At 34.7% G+C, this 22864-nt stretch overlaps 1 protein-coding gene across 4 annotated transcripts in view; it reads right to left on the bottom strand.

Moving 5' to 3' along the window:
• AKAP9 (A-kinase anchoring protein 9) overlaps positions 1-22864 on the bottom strand; it is a 150175-nt gene that overhangs the window by 111198 nt on the left and 16113 nt on the right. For 3 of the 4 annotated variants that reach the window (XM_029928795.1, XM_029928788.1, XM_029928797.1), the window contains 5 exons: positions 14846-15073; positions 11763-11807; positions 2610-2663; positions 2069-2239; positions 427-582 (listed from right to left, as the gene is read on the bottom strand). In XM_029928795.1, coding sequence (XP_029784655.1) covers positions 427-582; positions 2069-2239; positions 2610-2663; positions 11763-11807; positions 14846-15073 — 654 coding nt within the window. The remainder of the gene's footprint in view (positions 1-426; positions 583-2068; positions 2240-2609; positions 2664-11762; positions 11808-14845; positions 15074-22864) is intronic. The other variant, XM_029928803.1, reaches the window with a different exon arrangement.

The raw sequence follows: 22864 nt of genomic DNA, 5'->3' as shown, positions 1-22864 counted from the left end.
AACCTATCTCAAATTATTTTCTATACTTGCCATCAGAAACCAATCTGATTAATACAATTACATTCTTATGGCTCTGATGAAAGGTAAATGGAATATACTTTAATTACCATTTTAGAAAATAAAATAAAATCATACCAGGGTTGGCAAAGGTGGCTACATGTTAATTTCTGCAAAAATCCGCCCATCAGACTTAACAGATTGTGTAGACTTTCAGTATACAGACAAGGAAAAACAAAGAAAATAAGAGAAAGAAACCACACAAGAACTAGTTGAATTCTTGGTTAACATAATAACAGGTGTTCACTATTTTTTCCCCAGAATGATATATTATAAACAAAGTTTAAATTTGTTCTCAAAATCATGAGCATTTTTTAAAAAATTGATTACCAAAAACCTAATAAACTTTGTTCTATTAGTAATACTTACATGCTGGAACTGAATCTGTAATTTCTGACTTTGTTCTGTCAACTCTAAAAATTCTCTCATTGTCTCATCCTTTTCTCTTCTTGCTTGTTGTAAATTAGCAGTAAGCTGGGTTATGATGCCATCTCTTTGTTTAATGGCAGCTTCAAATTCTTGTAACTAAAAGGTATAAGTGAAAATCGTTAAGTGCCAGACTTTTTTTTTTTAAGTTTATTTGTTTATTTTTAGAGAGAGAGATTGTGTGGGAGCACGTGTGAGCAGGGCAGGGGCAGGAGAGACAGAGACAGAGACAGAGAGAGACAGAGAGAGAGAGAGAGAGAGAGAGAGAGAGAGAGAGAGAGAGAGAGAGAATCCCAAGTAGGCTCCATGCTGTCAGATTGGAGCCTGGCACAGGGCTCAATCCCATGAACTGTGAGATCATGACCTGAGCCAAAATCAAGTGTCAGATGTTTAACCTACTGAGCCACCCAGGTGCCCCTGCCAGACTTATTTTTAAAACAAAATTGATTATTAGTACGGGTAACTATTCAAAAATATACAAGATGCACTGGCAGATTGTTACTTTTAAAATTTTTTAATATAGTTTATTTTTGAGACAGAGAAAGACAGAGCACAAGTGAGGGAGGGGCAGAGAGAGGGAGAGGAAGACACAGAATCTGAAACAGGCTCCAGGTGTAGAGAACCTGATGCAGGGCTCAAACCCACAACTGCAAGATCATGACCTGAGCCGAAGTTAAGATGCTTGACTGACTGAGCCACCCAGATGCCCCATGGCAGATCGTAATTTGTAAGCAATTTTACTCACTTTTGAAAAATTATCTTGCAGAAATTGGTTTTACTTCCAAATCAACTTTAAAAAAATTACCTGAATGAACAAAATACACTAGATCTAACTTATCAATTATCTGCTTCTAGAAGGATGCCCCAATCTGTTCCTAGGCAACATCATCATAGACATGCTCAATCCTCACTTGTTCCTGGAGAGGATGAAACTAAAATGTATTCTGTCATTCTCATCAATGGTCTTTTCCACCTTGTCTTCATAACTGACCGCCACAAATAACAGATGTCGCTTGAACCACAAGAGGTCCATTTACAAGGTCTCGCTGATATTTTTAATGAGTGTAAGTCATAACATTCTAATGTGATTTGCACCATATTTTCTCTCAGGCTGATTACAAAAACATTTATTCTACTGAAGTGATTTCAGCCTAGCTATCTCATAAAGTTAAATACAAGGTTCCAGATTGTATTACTCCTGTTCATGGAATCTTAGTGTTAAGCAAGGTTTTTTATGATATGTATAAGAACAAATACTATGTGGGTATCTGGGTGGCTCAGTTGGTTAAGCATCCGGCTTCGGCTTAGGTCATAATCTCAGCATCCTTGAATTTGAACCCTACATCAGGCTCTGTGCTGACAGCTCAGAGCCTGGAGCCTGCTTCAGATTCTGTGTCTATCTCCTCTCTCTCTACCCCTCCCCTACTCATGCTCTGTCTCTCAAAAATGAATGTTATAAAAATCTAGAAAAAAACAAATATTATGAGTTAAGTGACTACTTATAAACCTCATCTTTAAAGTATGTACATATTCTGGCATTCAAATTTCCTGTTTTTGTGATAAAAGGCACATAAAGTAAGCACACCTGCTGTAGCCCTTCAGTCCCATAGGTGGCTCTCATTTCTTCTAGTTCTCTGTTCAGCTCTTCAATCTCATGTTGTTTGCCAACCAATTCGTTTTCCATCATCTCTAGGTGGGTCTGATTATACTGTGCTCCATGTTCAGAATAAGAATCATCAGCACCGAATTCTTCTTCCTAAATCAATCCAAGATATTTAATAATTCACACTAACAACATTCCTCAGGAAGAGAGATTCAAATATTGAATTTCATAGTAAAGTCTGCTTTCAAATATCACTCATCACTTGAGAATTTACTAGAATGACTACCTACTTTGTTATTAATGTGCTATATACCTTAAAAGCAAAAAAAAGAGATACCTACAAATTCTGTTATAACTGAGCTGTATATAACAATAGGTAGCTAATTTTGTTTTGTTAAACATTAAAAGCATTTGGAAATCACACACAGAAAGAAGTGCATGCAGGAAAAAAGCTTTGTTAGTTAGCCAGATGGTTTTAAATAGTGTAAAACATTAGTATCATAAGTAGTTTTAAATACTGTACCCTTAATAAATTTGTGGGCTTTCCTGTTCTCACCACAAAACTGCAACCATTTACCTGTACAAAAACAATTTCCTGATATATTATGATTTTAGATAGATCTTTATTTAAAGCTAATAATTATATTTCTGCTAACTGTATTCGTGCATATTTTATGGATAGGGAAAATGTCTCATTGGCAAAAACAGATACAGTGATTAAATTTAAATATATAAAAGACATTATCATTTCACATGCCAATGATTCCTAAAACACCTGAGTGCTTACAATCCAGAAGACACTGTACTACAGATTTTTAAGTGAATTAAAGTTCTAACTAAGTGCAGTTCCTATTTTGTCTTCAGAAGGGTAATTATAGACCTTAAGTTACTAAAATCCTCTTTTGCAAATCACTGCCTTATAATCACTTAAATAACTGTTCTTTGATTAAGCTCTATTCATTTTAAAGTTAATATCATTTACTGGTGCAGATTCACTGAAGGCTGGTAATCACATCACGAAGTGTGAGATGAAGAGGTAAACAACACTCCCCCAACTCTCCCCTGGGGGAGATGACAGCCATGCCAACCCTAACTGATGCAGAGATTTTCCATAACACATTACTCTTTCTCTACCACAGACATCTGGGGATGGGAAGAAGGATGACAGAGTATGTCTCCTGGGTTGACCTGGTGGGAGATTAATTTCAGATCAATTAATTTAATAATCCCTTCCTCCCAACAGTTCACAAATGAACTTTATTCCTGCTTACATCTTAATTATTCACAATTCTACATTAACAGAATCTATGATAATAAAATTTTTATTGCTGAAGTAGACAGGAGAAAATATCGTAAAATTAGGATATGAACCACATCACTTTAAAAAGTGAAAATAGTACAGCACCTGCCTGGCTCACTCAGTAGAGCATGTGACTCTTGACCCTAGGGGTTGTGAGTTCAAGCCTGCCCTTTATGTGGAGGCTACTTAAAAAAAAACCCAAAAAACCACCAAACGTGAAGATACTATTTAGGAGTTCTTTAACAGGGTTTTATTCCTTTGTTTTTCCTAAAACAAAACTATAGTTAAAAAAAAAAAAAACCCTCATCTTTATGGCAACACAATGGGGCAATTTGTGAAAACTACCAGAATAATGGAGTACTAAATCTATTAAAATTATTAATATCAAGTCACTGGAAATAATTTTCGAATTAAATCCTAAATTTCAATAAGCTCTTCTTGATTCTAGAACAAAGCATTTTGATAAGCACCTACTAAAATGTTTGGTTTATAGTAACAGTGTTATGAAATGGATTTTATAAAAAGCTTCAAATATAATAGTAAGCAACGGATACTCCTTTAGGTGGAGGTAAGATGATACAACTCTGTAGTAAGTTACTGGTTTATAATAATTGTACCTAACACATTATATAGCCAATATTTCAGCTTAATTATTCTCTAATTTAAGCAAAATTACACTAGAAAAACTTGTATGTATTGGCTCCTTAAAATACTAGAGGGCCATTTTCAAAACTTAATAACATGTTATTATAATAAACATAAAATCAGCAATAAATGTAAAAATTTTAATACCATGTAAAAGATTATTCACCAGAATTAAACTAAAACAAACTATATTCTGATGTTAGGATAGAAATACTCAGGAGAATACTGCAATCACTAGTAGTTAACATTAAGTTATTCTATTGTTTTAATTGGATAGTTATTTTACTGAGACCTAAAGGGTAGAGCATACATCTCTTCTTACATTATTTAGCCCTTAGGCTGTAGTATTATATTCTTTCTGAATTCACAGATTTACTCAATTTATATGGGTAACATGAAGACGTGGAAAAATATAAGTCCGGTACATTTTAAATTTTAAAGTACTCTATAGAGGTAAGTATCACCTCATAAAAATAACTGCTATTCAGAAAGATTCAGAGGAAGATCATTTTTATAACCAAAAAATGGCCTTCACACCAAAACTTTTTCCTTTCATTGGATGTTAACTTAAAAACAGCCTATTAATATCTTATCCTTATTATACTTAATTTATACTTATACACATTCAAAAATATTAATGGAAGTTTTAATAAAATAAGAATCTGATGATTCCTAGAAGTTTATGAAAATTACAATAGTTCAATGTCCATAGGGGGAATTGGAGCTAAGTAATTAATGAGGTTAAGATCATTCACTTAAAGTCAAAGGTGAATATCAAACATATTGCACAACTTAAATATATATAATTTTTAATTGCTAATTATACCTCAATTAAAGCTGAGGCAGAGAGTGAGAAAAAAAATAAGGTGAGGCTACAAAAAAAACAAACAAAAAAACCCAAGTCAAAGTTGAAAGGCTAAGTTTATATAACTTTATGGTTTCAGGCTATGTCTCCAACTCCAGCCCACCATTTCATGAATATTATGAACTGTATAAGCAACTTGGTTAAGAGGTACTGAATAATCACATGAACTCATGAGAGTGTATGTCCTACTATCATTTCATTTTCCATACTTAGCACAGCACACTTATTTACCTATTTTGTGCCTAGGATGCCTACAACATTCACAACTTCCTCCAAATAACTCTGCTCAAAGGATAGCAATAAAAATATTTCATATGGCATTTTGGATATGAAATGTCCCTTCATGAAGGACTGAACAGATTATGTATAATTTAATTTGTAAGAAGGCTACTTTTTATCTAGTCTGATTTCTCTAGTATATGTAATTGGGTATATATTTATACAGAACTGATCTTATTAGGGCATAGCATAATATTATTTAGTTCTTTCTAAGCCTGAACCCATCATTCAGTCCAATGAGAATACCGGCCAAAGAAGTCAAGCTACCTTACTTCCCTACAACCCAGAAAAATGACAGTGATATTTAAACAACACACAAGATAATTATGTAGCCTACAATTAAAAACTGTAATCTTGAAATTTTAAAAATAGTCAAGTGCAAACAAGAGCAGCCAAGATTATTAAACTTTGCAAGTCTGACATTTGTAATGAAGTTATAATCTATATGTTTCCTAGAAAGGAATTTCCTTTGGTAGGGAGGGTATGATACTAAGAGATAATTCCTTAAAATATCCAATAGGAAAAGTATTATAGGGTAAATTTATTTCTCAATTCACAAATTTGGTTTCCTGATGATTCTTCTGCCTCCTGAAAAGGTGAATATGGCTTAGAAGTCCTCTGTAATTCTAGCTCAGTCACACCAGTTTTAACATTATTAAAAGTAATAGCTAAAGCCTCCACAACTAGCCCCGTGTCATGGATTCAACCAGTCCCTACGTTAGCAGTCTTAATGAGATGCCACCAAATACTTCACAAACTATCAAGTTTTCTGTTTCCATTGTGAATCCAGGTGCAAATTATATAATATCACAAGGTTATGATTGAAATCAGGTCAATCTGTAAAAAACTTTTTCATATATCTTTTTTCAATGTAATCTTCTAAGAAACTATTTTTTCAAATTATAGGTCAATTAATCAATTTAGTTTTAGTGACTTAAAAGAAGACTTAAAGACTTAAAAAGAAAAAGTATCAAAGGATATGTCACATAGTAAAGAGAAGTATCTTTCCTGAAACTTTTGCTTGGAAAAAAAATTCACATGTAGGTATAGGTACATATTTATTCATATATACAATCATTCATATATATAATGATAAACATGTAATTACACATGAAAATATATAGAAATTACACACATACACACATAAATTTCTTGTTGAATCACTATCAACATATTCTAACTTTTATCTGAGGATTTACATTTAAATATTACTTGTACCTTACTTCAAAACACATATTTACTAGGTATCACAGATAAATAGCTTCAATACATTTTTCTGGACCTCATAATATCTACCAATTTTATAATTTAAAAAATCTAGGCAAAAAGTATCTTATTGTAACAAGAATTTCCAATATATTATTTTCAAAAAAGAACTTGAAAACCACAATCTTCTAATGCTTTTATCTTTCAAATACATATTAATAAAAATTAAAGTTTACTCTCTTATCTCAAAGTGAGAAAATGGCTATATAAATTTAACCAAAATTCACAGGCATATATGAGATGGTCTGACCTGTAGCCACTTGGCTTATTAAAAAAAAAAATCAACTCCATGTAAAGAAAAAACCACATTTCGTGGAGTCCTTGGGGGGTCCCAAAGACACAGGCAGTTCAAGGACAAGAATACCCGAAACTTTTAATCAAGAAAGACAAGCTGTAAGAATTAAGGCATTATCGGGCGCCCAGGTGGCTTCGTCAGTTAAACGACTGACTCTCATCTTCGGCTCAGGTCGTGATCTCATAGTTTGTGGAATCAAGCCTGGGCTGGGCTCCAAGCTGACAGTACTGAGCCTGCTTGGGATTGTTTCTCTCCTTTTGGCTCTGCCCCTCCCCTGCTTGTGCTCACTCATTTGCTCTCACTCTCTAAATAAACAAACTTAAAAAAAAAAAAAGGATTAAGGCATTAGAGAGAGAGAGGAAGGCCAAGCAGGAATTTCCTGAGCTCACCTCTCCCCATGAACGCACCAAGGCTGCAACTACATATACTGCAACTCCTTGTGAGAGAACAACCTTAAGACTAGCGGAACAGCTTTTCCACAGCTAAAGGTACAAAGAAAAAATCCCAGGAAAAAAGGTAGGAGGGACAGAGACACAATCAGAAACTAAACCTCCTATGCAGCAACCCACAAGCAGGAGAGATCTCACAAGTGTGAAGGCCCTCCTCAAGAAGCAAGGTGTGCAAGCCCCACAATGGGGATACGCACCGGGAAGATGAGCCCCCATAAACATCTGGCTTTAGACTGGCTTAACTTTGGGGGAGCCAGGAGGCTATAAGAAACCAAGACCCTGTTCTTAAAAGGCCAGTGTACAACATCACTTGCTCAAAGACCCAGGACAAGACAGGAGTTTAAAAGCAGATGGATTATTTGTGAGGGAGAGTAATTAACTTTAGGGTATGTGCCACAGTGGCAAGGATCTGCAGGAACTTTTTCCAGGAACGGAAGTGCTGGCACACACTATTTTTCTTGCCCTCCTTCAGCACAACCGGGCCCCAGTCTGACACTCTCTCTTCCTAGCACCATTCACCCTGCTCTGGCGTTCCCCTGCAGACCCACCCTAACCAACCCCACTGCCCTGGCAGGGGCCCTTCCAAAGTGACTCCTACTCTAGGGAGCCCCACCCACCTCCAGGCCCAAGACAGCGGCCACCAAGCCTCCCAGGCAGTCACACTGCATACTAAGCCCACCTGCCGGCATGCCTGCGGCAGCTGCAGCCTGCCTCTTAGCCAGGCGCGCCAGGGCCAGCCCTGCCCTTCAGTGCAGCCCAGCAGCTGCAGCCCGGTTATGATTTGCAGGTGACAGGATACTATCTATAAAAAACTCTGAAGATTCCACTAAGAAACTATCAGAACTAATAAACGAACTTAGTGAAGGTCGCAGGACATAAAACTAATATACAGAAATCTGTTGATTTCTATACTCTTATCAACAAACTAGCAGAGAAAATAAGAAAAATACCATTTATAGCCACATCAAAAATAATAAAGTATCCAAGAATAAATTTAACCAAGGAGGTGAAAGACCTGTACTCTGATAACTAGGACACTGATGAAAGAAACTGAAGGCACAATAAAGGGAAAGACAGACCATACTCATGGGTCGAAAAAATACTGTTAAAAATGTCCATACTTCCCAAAGTAATCTACAAATTCAGTGCAACTCTATCAAAATAGTAATAGCATTTTTCACAGGACTAAAACAAATAATCATAAAATTTGTATTGGATCACAAAAGACCCCAAATATTGAAAGTAATCTTGAGAAAGAAGAACAAAGCTGGCGGAAACACAGTCCCTGATTTCAAACCATACTACAAAGCTACAGTAATCAAAACAGTAGAATACTGGCACAAAAATGGATACATAGATCAATGGAAGAGAACTGAGAGCCCAGAAATAAACCCTTATTTGTGTGGTCAATTAATCCATGACAAAGGAGGCAAAAGTACACAATGAGGAAAAGATAGTCATTTCAATAAACGTTGCTAAAAACAGAGGACAGTTACAAGCAAAAGAATGAAACCACTCTTACACAATACACAAAAATAAGCTCAAAATGGATTAAATACCTGAAACCCTTAAACTACTAAAAGAAAACATGGGAAGTAAACTCTGATACATCAGTCTTAGAATATATTTTTGATCTGTCTTCACAGGCAAGGACAACAAAAGCAAAAATAAAAACTGAAAAACAACATCAAACTAAAAGGTTTTTGCGCAATGAAGGGAATCATCAACGAAATTAAAAGGCAACCTCCTACATGTACTGAGAGAATATATTTGTAAATGATGTATCTGTTAAAAGGTTAATATCCAAAATATATTTAAAATCTCATAGCAGAGAGTATAATGTCCAGTGAAGTCAGAGAAAAACAAATACCGTATGATTTCACTCACATGTGGAATTTAAGAAACAAGACAAACAAGCAAAGGGTGGGGGTGAGACAAATAAGAAACAGACTCTTAACTCTTAAGAACAAACTGATGGACACTAGAGGGAAGGTGAAAGGGCGATGGGTGAAACAGGTGATGGGGATTAAAGAGTACACTTATCATAATGAGCACCGGGTGTTGCAGAATACTGATGAATCACTATATTTTCCATCTGAACCTAATATAACACTGTGTGTTAACTATACTGGAATTAAAACTGAAAACTTGATAAAATAAAAATTAAAAATTAATAAAAAGAAGTCATTGCACTATACACACACATACACTAATCCAATTAAAAAATGAGCAAGAGGGCATGAATAGACATTCTTCTGAAGATATATAGATGGCCAAGAAAAACTGGAAAAGATGTTCAACATCACTATGCAAATTAAAACCACAATGAGCTATCACCTCACACCTCATAAACAGACTATTTTAAAAAAAAAACCATGAAATAACAAGTGTTGCTGAGAACACGGAACAAAGGGAGTCCTTGTGCACTGTCGGTGGGAATGTAAATTGGTGTAGCCATTATGCAAAACAGTATGGCAGTCCCTCAAAAAATTAAAAATGGAAATAACATAGGATGCATTAATTCCATTTCCAAGTATTTACCTGAAGAAAACACCAATTCAAAAATATATATTGCACCCCTATGTTTACTATAGCATTATTTATAATAGCCAAGACATGAAAGAGGTAAACCTAAGTTTCTACTGACAGACAAATGGATAAAGAAGGGAGGGGGGGGGGGGGGGGGGGGGTGTGTGTGTGTGTGTGTGTGTGTGTGTGTGTGTGTGTGTGTGTGTGTGTGTGTGTGTGTGTGTGTGTGTGTGTGTGATGGAAAATTACTCAGCCATAAAAAGGAATGAAAACTTGCCATATGTGACAACATGGATAAGTGAAATAATAAGTTACAGACAAATACTATATGATTTCACTTATATGTAGAATTTATAAGACAAATGAGCATACAAAACAGAAACAGACTCATAAATACAGAGAATAAACTGATGGTTGCCAGAAAGTAGGACAATGGGCTAAATAAGTAAAGGGGAATAAGAGGTACAAACTTTGAATTATAAATTAAATAAGCTGCAAGAATGTAAAGTACAGCATAAAGAATAGAGTTAATAATACTGTAAAAATTTTGTATAGTAGGGGCGCCTGGGTGGCTCAGTTGGTTAAGCATTTGACCTTTAATTTCAGTTCAGGTCATAATCTCAGTTTGTGAGTTTAAGCCCTGTATTAGAGCCCGCCCCTCTCCTGCTCATGTACACACTCTCTCTCAAAATAAACAAATTAAAAAAAAATAATAATTTGTATGATAACAGGTGGTAACTACACTTACTGTGAGTATTGTGTAATAAATACAAATATGAAATTACTATGTTGTTCACCTGAAACTAATAATATTCTGTATCAACTATACTTCAATTTAAAAATTATGAATAAAAAAATGTTTTAGGGGCACCTGGATAGCTCAGTCAGTGGTTCATGAGATGGAGCCCCACAATGGGCTCTGGGCTGACAGCTCAGAGCCTGGGAGCCTGCTTCAGATTCTGTGTCTCCCTCTCTCTCTGCCTCTCCTCTGTTCATGTTCTCGCTCTCTATCAAAAATAAGCCTTAAAATTTTTTTAAATAAAATTTTAAAAAGAATATAATAAGGCATTACAGAAAGGGAAAAGCAGTGTTGCTTTTATATGTAAGCTTCAAACTGAAAGTCACAATGCTAGATTCTCTGAATTACAAGTTGTGATTTTAAACTGAGCTACTTCCCCTGTAGGCAATTTTATGCAGCCTAAACCAGGTACCAATTTATTTATTTAACCCTGGTTAACTATTTTCCACATCAGATTACTAATAAGTATATTCCCAGCTTTTAAGCACATTAAATTTTTGAAGTATCAAAGTTTTTACTCCTATTAGCACTTCAAAACAGTAATCCATTCATTTAAGAACATTAAGTTATCTTTTTTCCCCCTTATATTAGAACGCTACAATATACGAAAACTTAAGGAATACACTGAGTTGCTGAACCATTCAGAGTTAAGAATAATTTCCCATATTCTCAAATTCTGGACCAAACAAATGACAATGACAATCTAAACGAATAAGAAAAAGATAACAGTATGACATACACTAACAACACTTTATATAAAGAAGGTATTTCCTAATGTCACCAATGTCTACATTACATTTTATCACCTAAATTAAGATCACTGCTGCAATACTGATTTCAATAAATAAATTCATATGATTATATAAAATCCAAGCATTTGTAAAAAGCATTACTTAAAGTGTGAAATAATCTGCATAATGAAATATTTATGGTGTTGAATATGGATACCTTATGACAACCATGTGTCTTAGAATCTCAATATCATTTTCCTAGAAACTCAAGGCCTCTATTTAATTAAGGTCCACACTATGCAAACAGATTTAAGACCTTAGTTGACAATCTACAAAAATACACAGAGAAAAACATAACCTTCAGGAGATCTAGGTCATTTACATTATATTTCATGATGCTGTATTTCATTATACTTATAAAAAATACATATGCATGAGTTGCAAGAAATAAATTAATAATCAAGAAGTTTCAAAATCAATATAAAAAGTCAATCATACATAATATTAGTTATTCTTACCTCTGAACTATAATCATCTGCTGTAGTTGAAATTTCACTTTCTGGCTAAAACAAAAGAAAATTGATTAGATTAAGGTCTTTTATTCTCCCACTGCATGTTATTAACCCATTCCTATTAGCAACATATGATAGAAAACTCACATAAAAATATCACTAAAAAACTAGTAAAAATTATTCAAACCTTTAAAAATTTTTTAAAGTATGTGGATTTTATTTTATTCATCTTCTTTAAATAAGCACTACGCCTAAGGTGGAGTTTGAACTCACAACTCCAAGATCAAGAGTCACACGCTCTACTAAGCCAGCCAGGTGCCCTCAAACCTGTAAAACTTTCATTCTGATTATGAATCACAACAGCTATATGACACACATGATATTTATCACAGGCATTTTTCTAAATATAAATGTATCAAGAGGTACTTTCTTTCACACAGTCATATATACCCCACAAATCATCTGTAAGACAGAAACACCAAATAAGATCTCATCCTTCAAATTCTGATGTCTCTTTTAAACAAAAGGTCTTTATCAAAATGTTAGTAAAAAGGGGTCAATTTCTCCAAAAAGAAAAATCAGGGGCCTAGCTCAGTTGGCAGAGCACATGACTCTTGATCTTGGTTGGGGTCATAAGTTTGAGCCCCATGTTGGGCCTAGAGATTAAAAAAAAAAAAGTTTAAAAAATCATCAAATCTTGATGCTAGAAAATAACAACTTTAAGGAAAATAACAATCTTTGTTGTTATTAACACCTTTGAAGCTTATAAAACACTTTCCAAGCCTGCCTCAGAAGTACTAGAAAGAGTCAAGGAGGAAACTTAAATTTTTACTGCTTTTACTGCTCACCCACTCATCTAACAATCTCATTTTACAAGTTAGAAAAGAGACCCACATATTCATTCAACAAAAAAGAACCATCACTGACACCTTTCTTATCTGTACTTTAACGAAATTTTCTTCAGCGCTCAATACCAACTTCTAAGACTACCTACTCTCCGATATACTACTCTCCAATGTAGTAACTGATGCCAGGAAGAGAAATAAACTTATCCCTATTCTAAAATTCTGTTTCAGTGGTTCCTAACTTATGTGACCCTCTTTTAAATAAAAAATACTTTTTTTAATTTTTAATTTTTTTAACATTTAGTATTTTTGAGAGACAGAGAGAGACAGAGCACAAATGGGCAAGGGACAGAGAGAAAGGAAGACACAGAATCCGAAGCAGGCTCCAGGCTCTGAGCTGTGTGAGCAAAGAGCCCAACGCAGGGCTTGAACTCATGGACCGTGAAATCATGACCTGAGCCGAAGTCAAACACTTAACTGACGGAGCCACCCAGGCGCTCCAAATCAAAAATACTTTTATGACACAAGTCCTTATGGTTCATTCACTTATGTCCTTGAACCAGCTACATATTAAATGTATACTGTGTACTAAAAACTGTGGCACTGAGGATAAAATGGTGAGCAAGATGTTCTTCGAACTGGAAATGCTAAAACTCTAGTGAGAAGCCCAAATATTGATTTGTTTTGCAGAAATATATAATAAATACATCTTCAAACCATAGCAAGCAGAGCTGCCATATTCTATTTAAAAGGTTCATATTTTAACAATTATAAGATACACAAAGAAAAAGGAAAGTATGTCCCACACGTAAGAAAAACAGCAGCCATTAGAAATAGTCCCTAACTATTTTTAAATGGTCAAATAAGTGAATAAAATTAAGTGAATAAAATAAAGTCTAAAACACTAAAGAAAACTATTAGGTACTGCCTTACAAAACAGAGAAGATCACTAAAGAGAAATAACTTAGAACCAAAGAAGGGCGCCTGGCTTGCCCCACTGGTGGAGCATGCAAGTCTTGATCTTGGGGTTGTGAGTTCAAGCCCCAGGTTGGGTGTAGAGATTAGTTTAAAACAATTTTTAATAATAAATAAAATAAAAATAAAAACTGAAATGAAAAATTCATTAGAGGAAGAAGAAAGAATCCATAAACTTTAATATAGTTCAAATGAAATTAGGCAGCCTGAAGAAAAGAAAGAATGAAGAAAAATGAAGAGAGCACCAAAGATCTGTGCAACAATATCAAACATACTAACAGGCATAACAGGAGATCAAGAAGGAGGGGACAGAAAGGAGCAGAAAGAATATTTGAATATTCATGGTCCGAAAACTTGCCAAATTTCATGAAACACACTAATCTACATATCCAAGAGGCTCAACAAGTCTAAGTAGGAAAATCTCAAAAAGATCCATTCTTAGGATGAACAGCATATATCTAACACTCCTGACCTCTTGAATAAAGCTCAAATCCTATATAATATGTAAATCTTTCTGTTTCCACATAATTATATCAGGGCACAATCCAAATTATAATTATTTTCTGCCTTGTCCACCACTCTTTCTCCTAAGCATCCCAAGCTTCTTTACTCCTGGTCTTAGTTGGCGGCTCATCCCAATCCACTTGTAAATTCTCCTTCATTGCTATATTCTGGAAATTACAGCATTAATGAGAGAAAGAAAACTAGCCTCTGTTTAGGGCCTTCCGTGGCCAGGTGCAATCTCCCGCCCCTCATCTTTACCACCACCCACCCCATCCCCATCATTCTGTGATCTTTTTATGAGACTGATGCGCTGCCTACTGCGCTAAGGAGGCACCTTCTGTGATCTTTTTAAAACTAAACTTCCTACAGTTTCCAAATCATGTAACAGTTCCATATCTTCGTAAATGTTGTTTTTTTACCACAGAGGTTGCCTTGCCTACTTCTTTGCTGATAGCTAATGCTGATTCAGCATTCTCCCAGATCACGGTATTCTAGGGTACCATATGCATTTTTGTTACCACAGCTGTAATCAGAGTACAGCCTATCTTACATCTGCCTTCCCCGCTAGACTGACTTGCCTAATGGGCAGAGACGGTGATATTTGCCTTTGCATCTGTGGTGCTGATTCCCTGATATATCACAGTTGTTGTATTACAAATGTTTGTTGAATGAAGCTCACAACTGCATAGCGTGTTAATAAGCACTGTTACTACAACAACTTTCCACTTAGAATCCTAATGTTCAAAAATCTAGATGAATACTTACTTCAACAAAGGCCTCGTCATGTTTGATTATTGTGGATTCAGGAGTCACAGCTGTTCCTACTCTCTGAGAACTATTTATGTACATTTCGTCACCCTGTGAGCGCTCAATACTCAAAGCATGGTATGCTGACACATCCTGTTTACTGCTTGAAGTTTTCTTCTTTTTTTTCTGCTTCTTAGAAGGATTCTGTCCATCAGATTGAGCTTTCCTTTGTCGAAACTGGGCAAGCTACAGAAAAAAAGAAGTTTTTGTTATCATTAGAGATACTTTTTATTGATCACCACTATGAAAAAAGCAAGTATCCTTGGAGTTACTTTCTTTACAAGATTAAACATCAGGGGCACCTGGGCGGCTCAGTCTGTTAAGCATCAGACTTCGGCCCGGGTCATGATCTCACAGCTTGTGGGTTCGAGTCCTGCATTGGGCTCTGTGCTGACCTCAGAGCCTGGAGCCTGCTTCAGATTCTGTGTCTCCCTTCTCTCTATCCCTCCCATGCTCATGTTCTGACTCTGTCTCTTAATAATAAAAACATTAAAACATTTTTAAGAAAAACCTTTAAAAACAGATCAAACATCAGTAAAATGATAAAGGACAGTTGTTATAATCCCTAATATAACTACTGAATTGCAAAGATGATACTTCTGAATAATGCTATTCAAATATTGTTAACTGAAAATGTCATGTCTAAAGAAAAAAAAATTAGCCCGGAGATGGGCAGAATAAGGGAAAGCAGGCACTCTTAGTCACTGGTGAGAGTGCAATCTCTGTATGTTAGACTACACAACGATGTAAGAATTCTAAATTCATTTCCCTTGTGAAATTTCTGGGACTCCTACTCATTTACACTAATTAGTCCATGCAAAAGATTTAGCTATACAAATGATCACTGCAGCCTTGTTTTCAATGGGAACAATTTTGAAATAATTCAATGTCAAACAATAGTACTTCCTAACCCCTAACCATTTCCATAACATCATGGAGTTCTGTGATGCCCTAGTGCCACTGGTACTTATGAACATGTTTTAACCAGCATACTTATCTAAATTTATCTTAAAAGGAGACTTTCTATCCTGGTGTAAATTAAAAGCTAGTATCACTTGTGACTTCCTTAAAGAAAACGGTAAACAGAAATGAGTGTATTGAAAAAGCTACATTAAAATTTTAGTTAGGTATTACTGCTGAAGTTTAATAAAAGAAACAGACAACTATTAAAGGAATATTCAGGATATATGGGCAAATAGACTTTTGGCTTATTGTAAGCAGAGGGACAAAAAAAACCCTAGAAAGATATTAACTTTCTTATAATACTATTGACTTTAATACTGAATCAGGATATCACCTAAAATATCTTGTCACCACCTAAAATCAGAAGTATGCATTATATACCTTGGACAATACTGGATTAACTCAAACTAATATCAATGTAAATCATCAATAATAATAAAAATGTTTATATAAAAAATATACATGAAAAATAAGATGTTTATGACAGTAGTATATATAAAATAATAAGCAATAAATCTTTTTTTTACTAAATGAAACAAAGATACAGCTTTCAACAATTCTAGCTAGCCTGAAATTTAATATTATTCATATAGGCATAAATTCTGAAAGACTATAACGACAAGTTTGGTATCTCTCTAGATTGGAGTATTATAGGTATTTTTCCTTATGCTTATTTGAAATTTCATTTTTTGTACAGCAAATTTTCTAAATTTTATATGAAGCAACTACTAACCACCAACTATTAAATTTAATTTGAGCTATTTGATCATTGAGAGGAGAGGAATAAAAGCATAAGAACAGGTGTAAACCCCTTTGTGCCTTAAAAAGAATAGACTACCAGCATATTAATTATATAACTATTAATTAGACCAAGGACAAAGATGGCCAGTATATTTCCTATGATACGAGATATTAAAACAATCTTAATAATGATGCTGATATCACTATCAAAATATGTGACAAATACCAGAACCTAAATAACATACAGCATATTTTATACTTATTTTGTCTGTTATAGATGAAGAAAAGTATGACCTATATATAAGTGATTACTTAATAAAGAGGTCTAGCTCATAAGCTGGAAATAGCAATCATTGACTTTGTAAAATTTAAAAATAGATCATATTAAAACAATTTTTTCCCAGTTATTTAGCAACTAGTCTGTTTTCCTACTTCATGTCTGGGAACAGATGCAAGACCAGTTGCCTCTCTCTGTATATTATTTAGCTGCTGGAATGTGTTTAAACTATGGAGGATAGCAAATCCATTCTTAAAAAATAAATGAACTGAAACACTATTATATATTATCCATAAATAGAATCAAAAGTCTAGGCACATTTTAAATAGATCTCTCAGAAAGCACAAAACTAAAAAATGTTGATAATATATAAGTTCAACTTCAGAAACTTCTTAAAATTCCATTTTGTGGTAGAAAATATACCCAGTTAGCGGAAGATATAAAGACAAAGATGAAGATTTTGTTCAAAATTCCCATGTTAGATTTATATATATATATATATATATATATATATATATACATATATATATATATATATATATACACACACACACACATATATATATACACACACATATACTTTATATTTAATATTTAAAAATTTTAATGTTTATTTTTGAGAGAGAGAGAGACAAGCATGTGCCAGGAAGGAACAGAGAGAGAGAGAAACACAATCTGAAGCAGGCTCTAGGCTCTGAGCTGTCAGCAGACCTGACACAGGGCTTGAAACCACAAGGGTCAAGATCATGACCTGAGCCGAAGTCAAATGCTTAACCAAGTGAGACATCCAGGCACCCCCATATTTAATATTTATTTCTATGTACAAAGGAGAAAATTAAACTGTATTATAAACAATTTATTTGTAAGAAACACCTCTGAGACAACAATATCCAATACTAAATGATCCAAATGCAAAGTTATCAATGGACAGATATGGAATAAAAGTAAAATGGTTCTTGGGGTGCCTGGCTGGCTTAGTCGGAGGAGCACAAGACTCTTGATCTCAGGGTTGAGAGTTCAAGGTCCACATTGGGGATAGTGATTACTTATTATTAATAAATTTTTGTTTAAAAAGAATGATTCTATTATGGTGATTAGAACAAGTCACTTCACTTCTAAGAACATAAAATTACCAAGACATTCTTTTGGGTCTTCTACTGATTATATGAAGCCAGATTATATTTTCAGAACAATTAATCAGAAGGTAAACTGCACGACAGTAAGGACTTCTGTTCTGCTCACAGCTTCAAAGTCTAGAACAGTACTCAAAAAATACAAGTTGAGTGAAAAAAAGATTACTTATCTTTTACAAAAAAGCCGCAACTAAACAATCATTTTAAGCACCAATCCACATAACCAGACAATTAAGATGATATAATAGGCATATCTAATTCTACTATACAAAAATGTTCCATGGTCTCAGAAATAAAACCAGCAATTAAATGAATTAAAACACAAAATGATCCCTCTTGCCATCTCTTCCTCCATCAGGGGAAAAACAAGACAAAATTAATTCTAAAAAATAATGTCCACAACAGTTCTTTAGAAAGAGTTTTGTTTCATAAAAATGCATAAAGAACTTATACAACTTAATGCCAAAAAAACAATCTGACTAAAAAACAGAGGATCTGAATAGACATTTCTTCAAGGAAAACATATACATGGCTAACATGCATGAAAATATACTCAACAGCACTAATAATCAGGGAAATGCAAATCAAAAAACAATGAGATATCACTTTACTCCTGTCAGAATGACTAAAATAAAAAACACGAGAAACAACAAGTGTTGGCAAGGATGTGGAGAAAATGAAAACCTTTGTGCACTGCTGCTGAGAATGCATATTGATGCAGCCACTGTGGAAAACAGTATGGAGGTTCCTCAAAAAATTAAAAATAGAATTATCATACAATCCAGTACTTCCACTACTATTTACTAAAGAAAATAAAAACACTAATTTGAAAAGATATATACACCCCCATGTTTCCTGCAGCATTATTTACAATAGCCAAGATAGGGAAGCAACCTAAGAGTCCACTGATAGACAAACAGCTAACAAAGATGTGGCACACACTTACAAAGGAATATCACACAGCCATAAAAAAACGAGACTGTGCCATTTGCAACAATGTGGGTAGACCTCCTGGGTACTATATTAAATAAAATAAATCAGACTGAGAAAGACAAATACCATATAATTTCACTTACGTGGAATTAAAAAAAACCCCAAAAAACAGGGGGGGGCGCCTGGGTGGCTCAGTCAGTTAAGCCTCCAGCTTCGGCTCAGGTCATGATCTCATGGTTCGTTCATGGGTTCGAGCCCTGTGCTGGGCTCCGTGCTGACAGCTAGCTCAGAGCCTGGAGCGTGCTTCAGATTATGTATCTCCCTCTCTCTGTGACCCTCCCCTGCTCGCGCTGTCTCTGTGTCTCTCAAAAATAAAAAAAAATTTTTTTTTAATAAAAATTTAAAAAAAAAAACAGGGGCACTTGGGAGGCTCAGTTAAGCACTCAACTCTTGACTTCAAGTTCATAAGTTCGAGCACCATACTGGGCCCTGTGCTCACAGTGGAAAGCCTACTTGGGACTGTCTCTCTCCCTCTCTCTCCCTCTCCCCACACCCCCTGCGCACACACACTCTCTCTCAAAATAAATGAATATTTAAAAATAAACACATAAACACATAAATAAATAAATAAATAAGAAAACAAACAGAAGACAGACTCTTATATACAGAGAATTACAGAGGGGAGGTGGCAAGGGAGACAGGCGATTGAGAGTACACTTATCCTGATGAGCACTGAGAAATGCACAGAACTGGTGAATCGTTATATTATACACCTGAAACTAATATACTATATGTTAATTATACTTCAATTTTTAAAATAAATAAAGCTCAATTGCTTTTCAGCAAGAGTTCTGTTTCATAAAAATGTGAGAGAGGGACTAAGATCATACCCTAAATCTAATTTCTTATAGCTATCTAAGCTACTTTTATTTTAAATCTGTAAAGTGGCAAGCTAGCAGATAAGCAAAAAATCAGAAACTCTACTCAATTAGCTAATCATCTGATAGTGAAATGATACACTTTAAATTACTGGGAAAACATTTATTCTAAAACATGCTGAAAATTCAGACTACAGCCATCTGTGTTTGTCATTTGGAAGCCAATTATAAAAATGTTAACATATGTAGGTACAGAAATAGTTGCAAGATTTACTGGAAAGATATTATGTCCACATACACTTGTCTTTCAAAACTAATTCAGATCTCAAGTAAATACATTACTTTAACTAGAACATGAATAAATGACTAAACAAAAATGACTGATAATTTATTTCTTGAGTTCAATATTTATAAGTAATCATTCTCAATAAAAGAAACTTTAAAAATGTTGTATAAAAACATGCCAAGTTTTTATAATGGGAGTTCAAAAAAAACCTACTAATTGCAATGTTTGTTTATTGAGTATTCATTGAGTGTTTACCATGTACAGGCACTGTGCTAGACATGAATCAAAATATATAATTCTACTAGTACAATCTTTTAATCAAGGCAAGCCTATTCACTGAGTTGAGAGAAACAAAAAAGATTAAGAGTTAGTGTACAATTTCATGAACAAAAGTAATCCTACATATCTTTAAAGAGATGGTACAGGAGCCTCTCATATCCTGATTTTCTCCAGGCTTTCTGTAAGAGGTGTGGTTGCTGAGTTTTATATCTATGAAGGAAATTACTTAGCATATGACAGGTAGTAAGTAGCTCATTTATTTAAAAAATATTTATTGACTGCCTATCATGTATCCACCACTGTGCTAAATGCAGAGCAGGTAGTAATGAATGAAAGACACAAGTAATACTCCTATGAATTGTAATCCAGGTAGGAAGAACAAATATAAATACAGAAATATATCATTTCAAGAGATAAAAAGCACTTTGAAGAGAAAGTACAGGTACTAAAGAAAGCCTCCAACGGAAAGACTGAATGTGGTTGAAGGATGTAGGGAGAGGTCAGGGAATATCCGACTGGAAAAAAAGAAATGTGGACACTGAGATTTAAAGACAAATAGACATTACTTAACTAAGATCATAATCGGTTAAGTGGCAAAAGAGAATAAGAACACCTGACTCCAAATCCAGTACTTTTTCCATTATACCAATTTATATTCCATGCACTGAGTTCCTTTTCCCCCCTCATTTGTCATTATACTTTAAATCCTAGAACACTAAGTTTAAAAGCATGAATATATGAAATCACCAAACCAACCAATACTTTTTTGACAAACACACCCAAAACAACACATACACACTGAAAAGAGAACATTATAAAATATTTTTAAAATGTTAGTCTTTCCAGTTTCCAAAAACAGCTATAAGTTGAGCCATTTTCTATGATTTTGCTGTAGAAAATTTAAGAAATCCTAATTAATTCTAATTATGGTGACTATTGGTACTTGTCAGTGCTGCCTTTAAATCTTTTTAATATTCCTTAATGAATGTTGCACAAGAATGCTGTGCAAACTATTACAACAAAACCCCAGAGGCCTAACTATGGAAACAAAAAGTAGATTACAACAGTTGACCCAAAGACAATTTGTATGTAGGGCAACTGAAAAGCAAAGAAGACAAAGCAACATTTTAAGGATGCTGTGAAGCACATTTTCCAAATAAGTGTCAAATAGTCCCCAACATATCAGCTATGGAAAAGACCTCACAACTTTACATTAGTAAGTCGTTAGTCTTATTTGTAACTTACATTCTCATTCAATGTAGATATTTTTATTAGTTTTGGAACACTTTCATGTTTAAGAAGAAAACAGATTCTGCGTCTAAGGAATCACCTTAATTTTGCATATTTTAACACATTTCATTGTATGGCACAGAGTAAGCACAAATATTTGTTGAATGAAAGTAATGTTTCAGGGGCACCTGGGTGGCTCAGTTGGTTAAGCATCCGACTCTTCGTTTCGACTCAGGTCATAATCTCATGGTTTCGTGAGTTCAAGCCTCACATAGGGCTCTGTGCTGACAGCATGGAGCCTGCTTGGGATTCTCTCTTTCTCTCTCTCTGCCCCTCCCCAGCTTATGCTGTCTCTCTCAAAAATAAACAAACTTTAAAATGCATTTCCCTAATAACCAAAAAAATTTTCAAAAAGAATATGGATTACATACAATAGAGTAATGGACCACTTTTAATAAGCTAGATTTGGGACACTGACTGGACAAGCCACTTGACCTCAGCAGAACTCAGTATCTTAAACTGTATAATGAAGAGGTAGATTAGAAGGATCGATCAGGATTTCTTCTAGTTTTAAGGGCTCTCTTGAAGAATGTTTTTCAATTGTTCCTTATCCTTTTTCCTCTCCTACTCTTAATTACGAAGGAGGAAAACTGGAATTTTCATGATAAAAGTTTAAAAAAACCAACATTGAAAAAACAAGGCAATAAACAGTATCAATTACTAAATGATCCCAAATGAAAAAACATGATATACGTGGAATAAAAAGTATACGACTATAGCATTTAGAACAAATTTCTTCTAAGTACATAAAATTATCAAAATACTGTTTTAGGCTCATGTTACCAATTATGCGGTCAACTTATTTCAGAGCAAGTAACTAGATGGTAAGCTCCAGGAGGGCAGGGATTTTTAATCAAAATCAAAGCCCACATAACACTCTAAGATCTAGAACAGTGCCTGCACATAGGTTCTTTTTTTCTTTTTAGCTTATTTATTTTTTGACAGAGTAAGCAAGCAGGAGGGGCAGAGATAGAGGGTGAGCGAGAATCCCAAGCAGGCGCTGCACTGTCAGCACAGAGCCCAAAGCAGGGCTTGAACTTATGAACCGTGAAATCATGACCTGAGTTGAAAACAAGAGTTGGCTGCTTAAGCGACTGAGCCACCCAGGTGCCCCTGCACACAGATTCAATAAGTGATTAAAAAAGAGGCGCCACTGGATGCCTAGGTGGCTCAGTCGGTAAAGCATCCAACTCTTGA

The sequence above is a fragment of the Suricata suricatta genome, chromosome 2 (genome assembly GCF_006229205.1).
Source record: "Suricata suricatta isolate VVHF042 chromosome 2, meerkat_22Aug2017_6uvM2_HiC, whole genome shotgun sequence".
Lineage (NCBI taxonomy): Eukaryota > Metazoa > Chordata > Mammalia > Carnivora > Herpestidae > Suricata > Suricata suricatta.
Note: the sequence above shows the minus strand (reverse complement) of the source record. Positions and strands in the feature narration are given on the sequence as shown.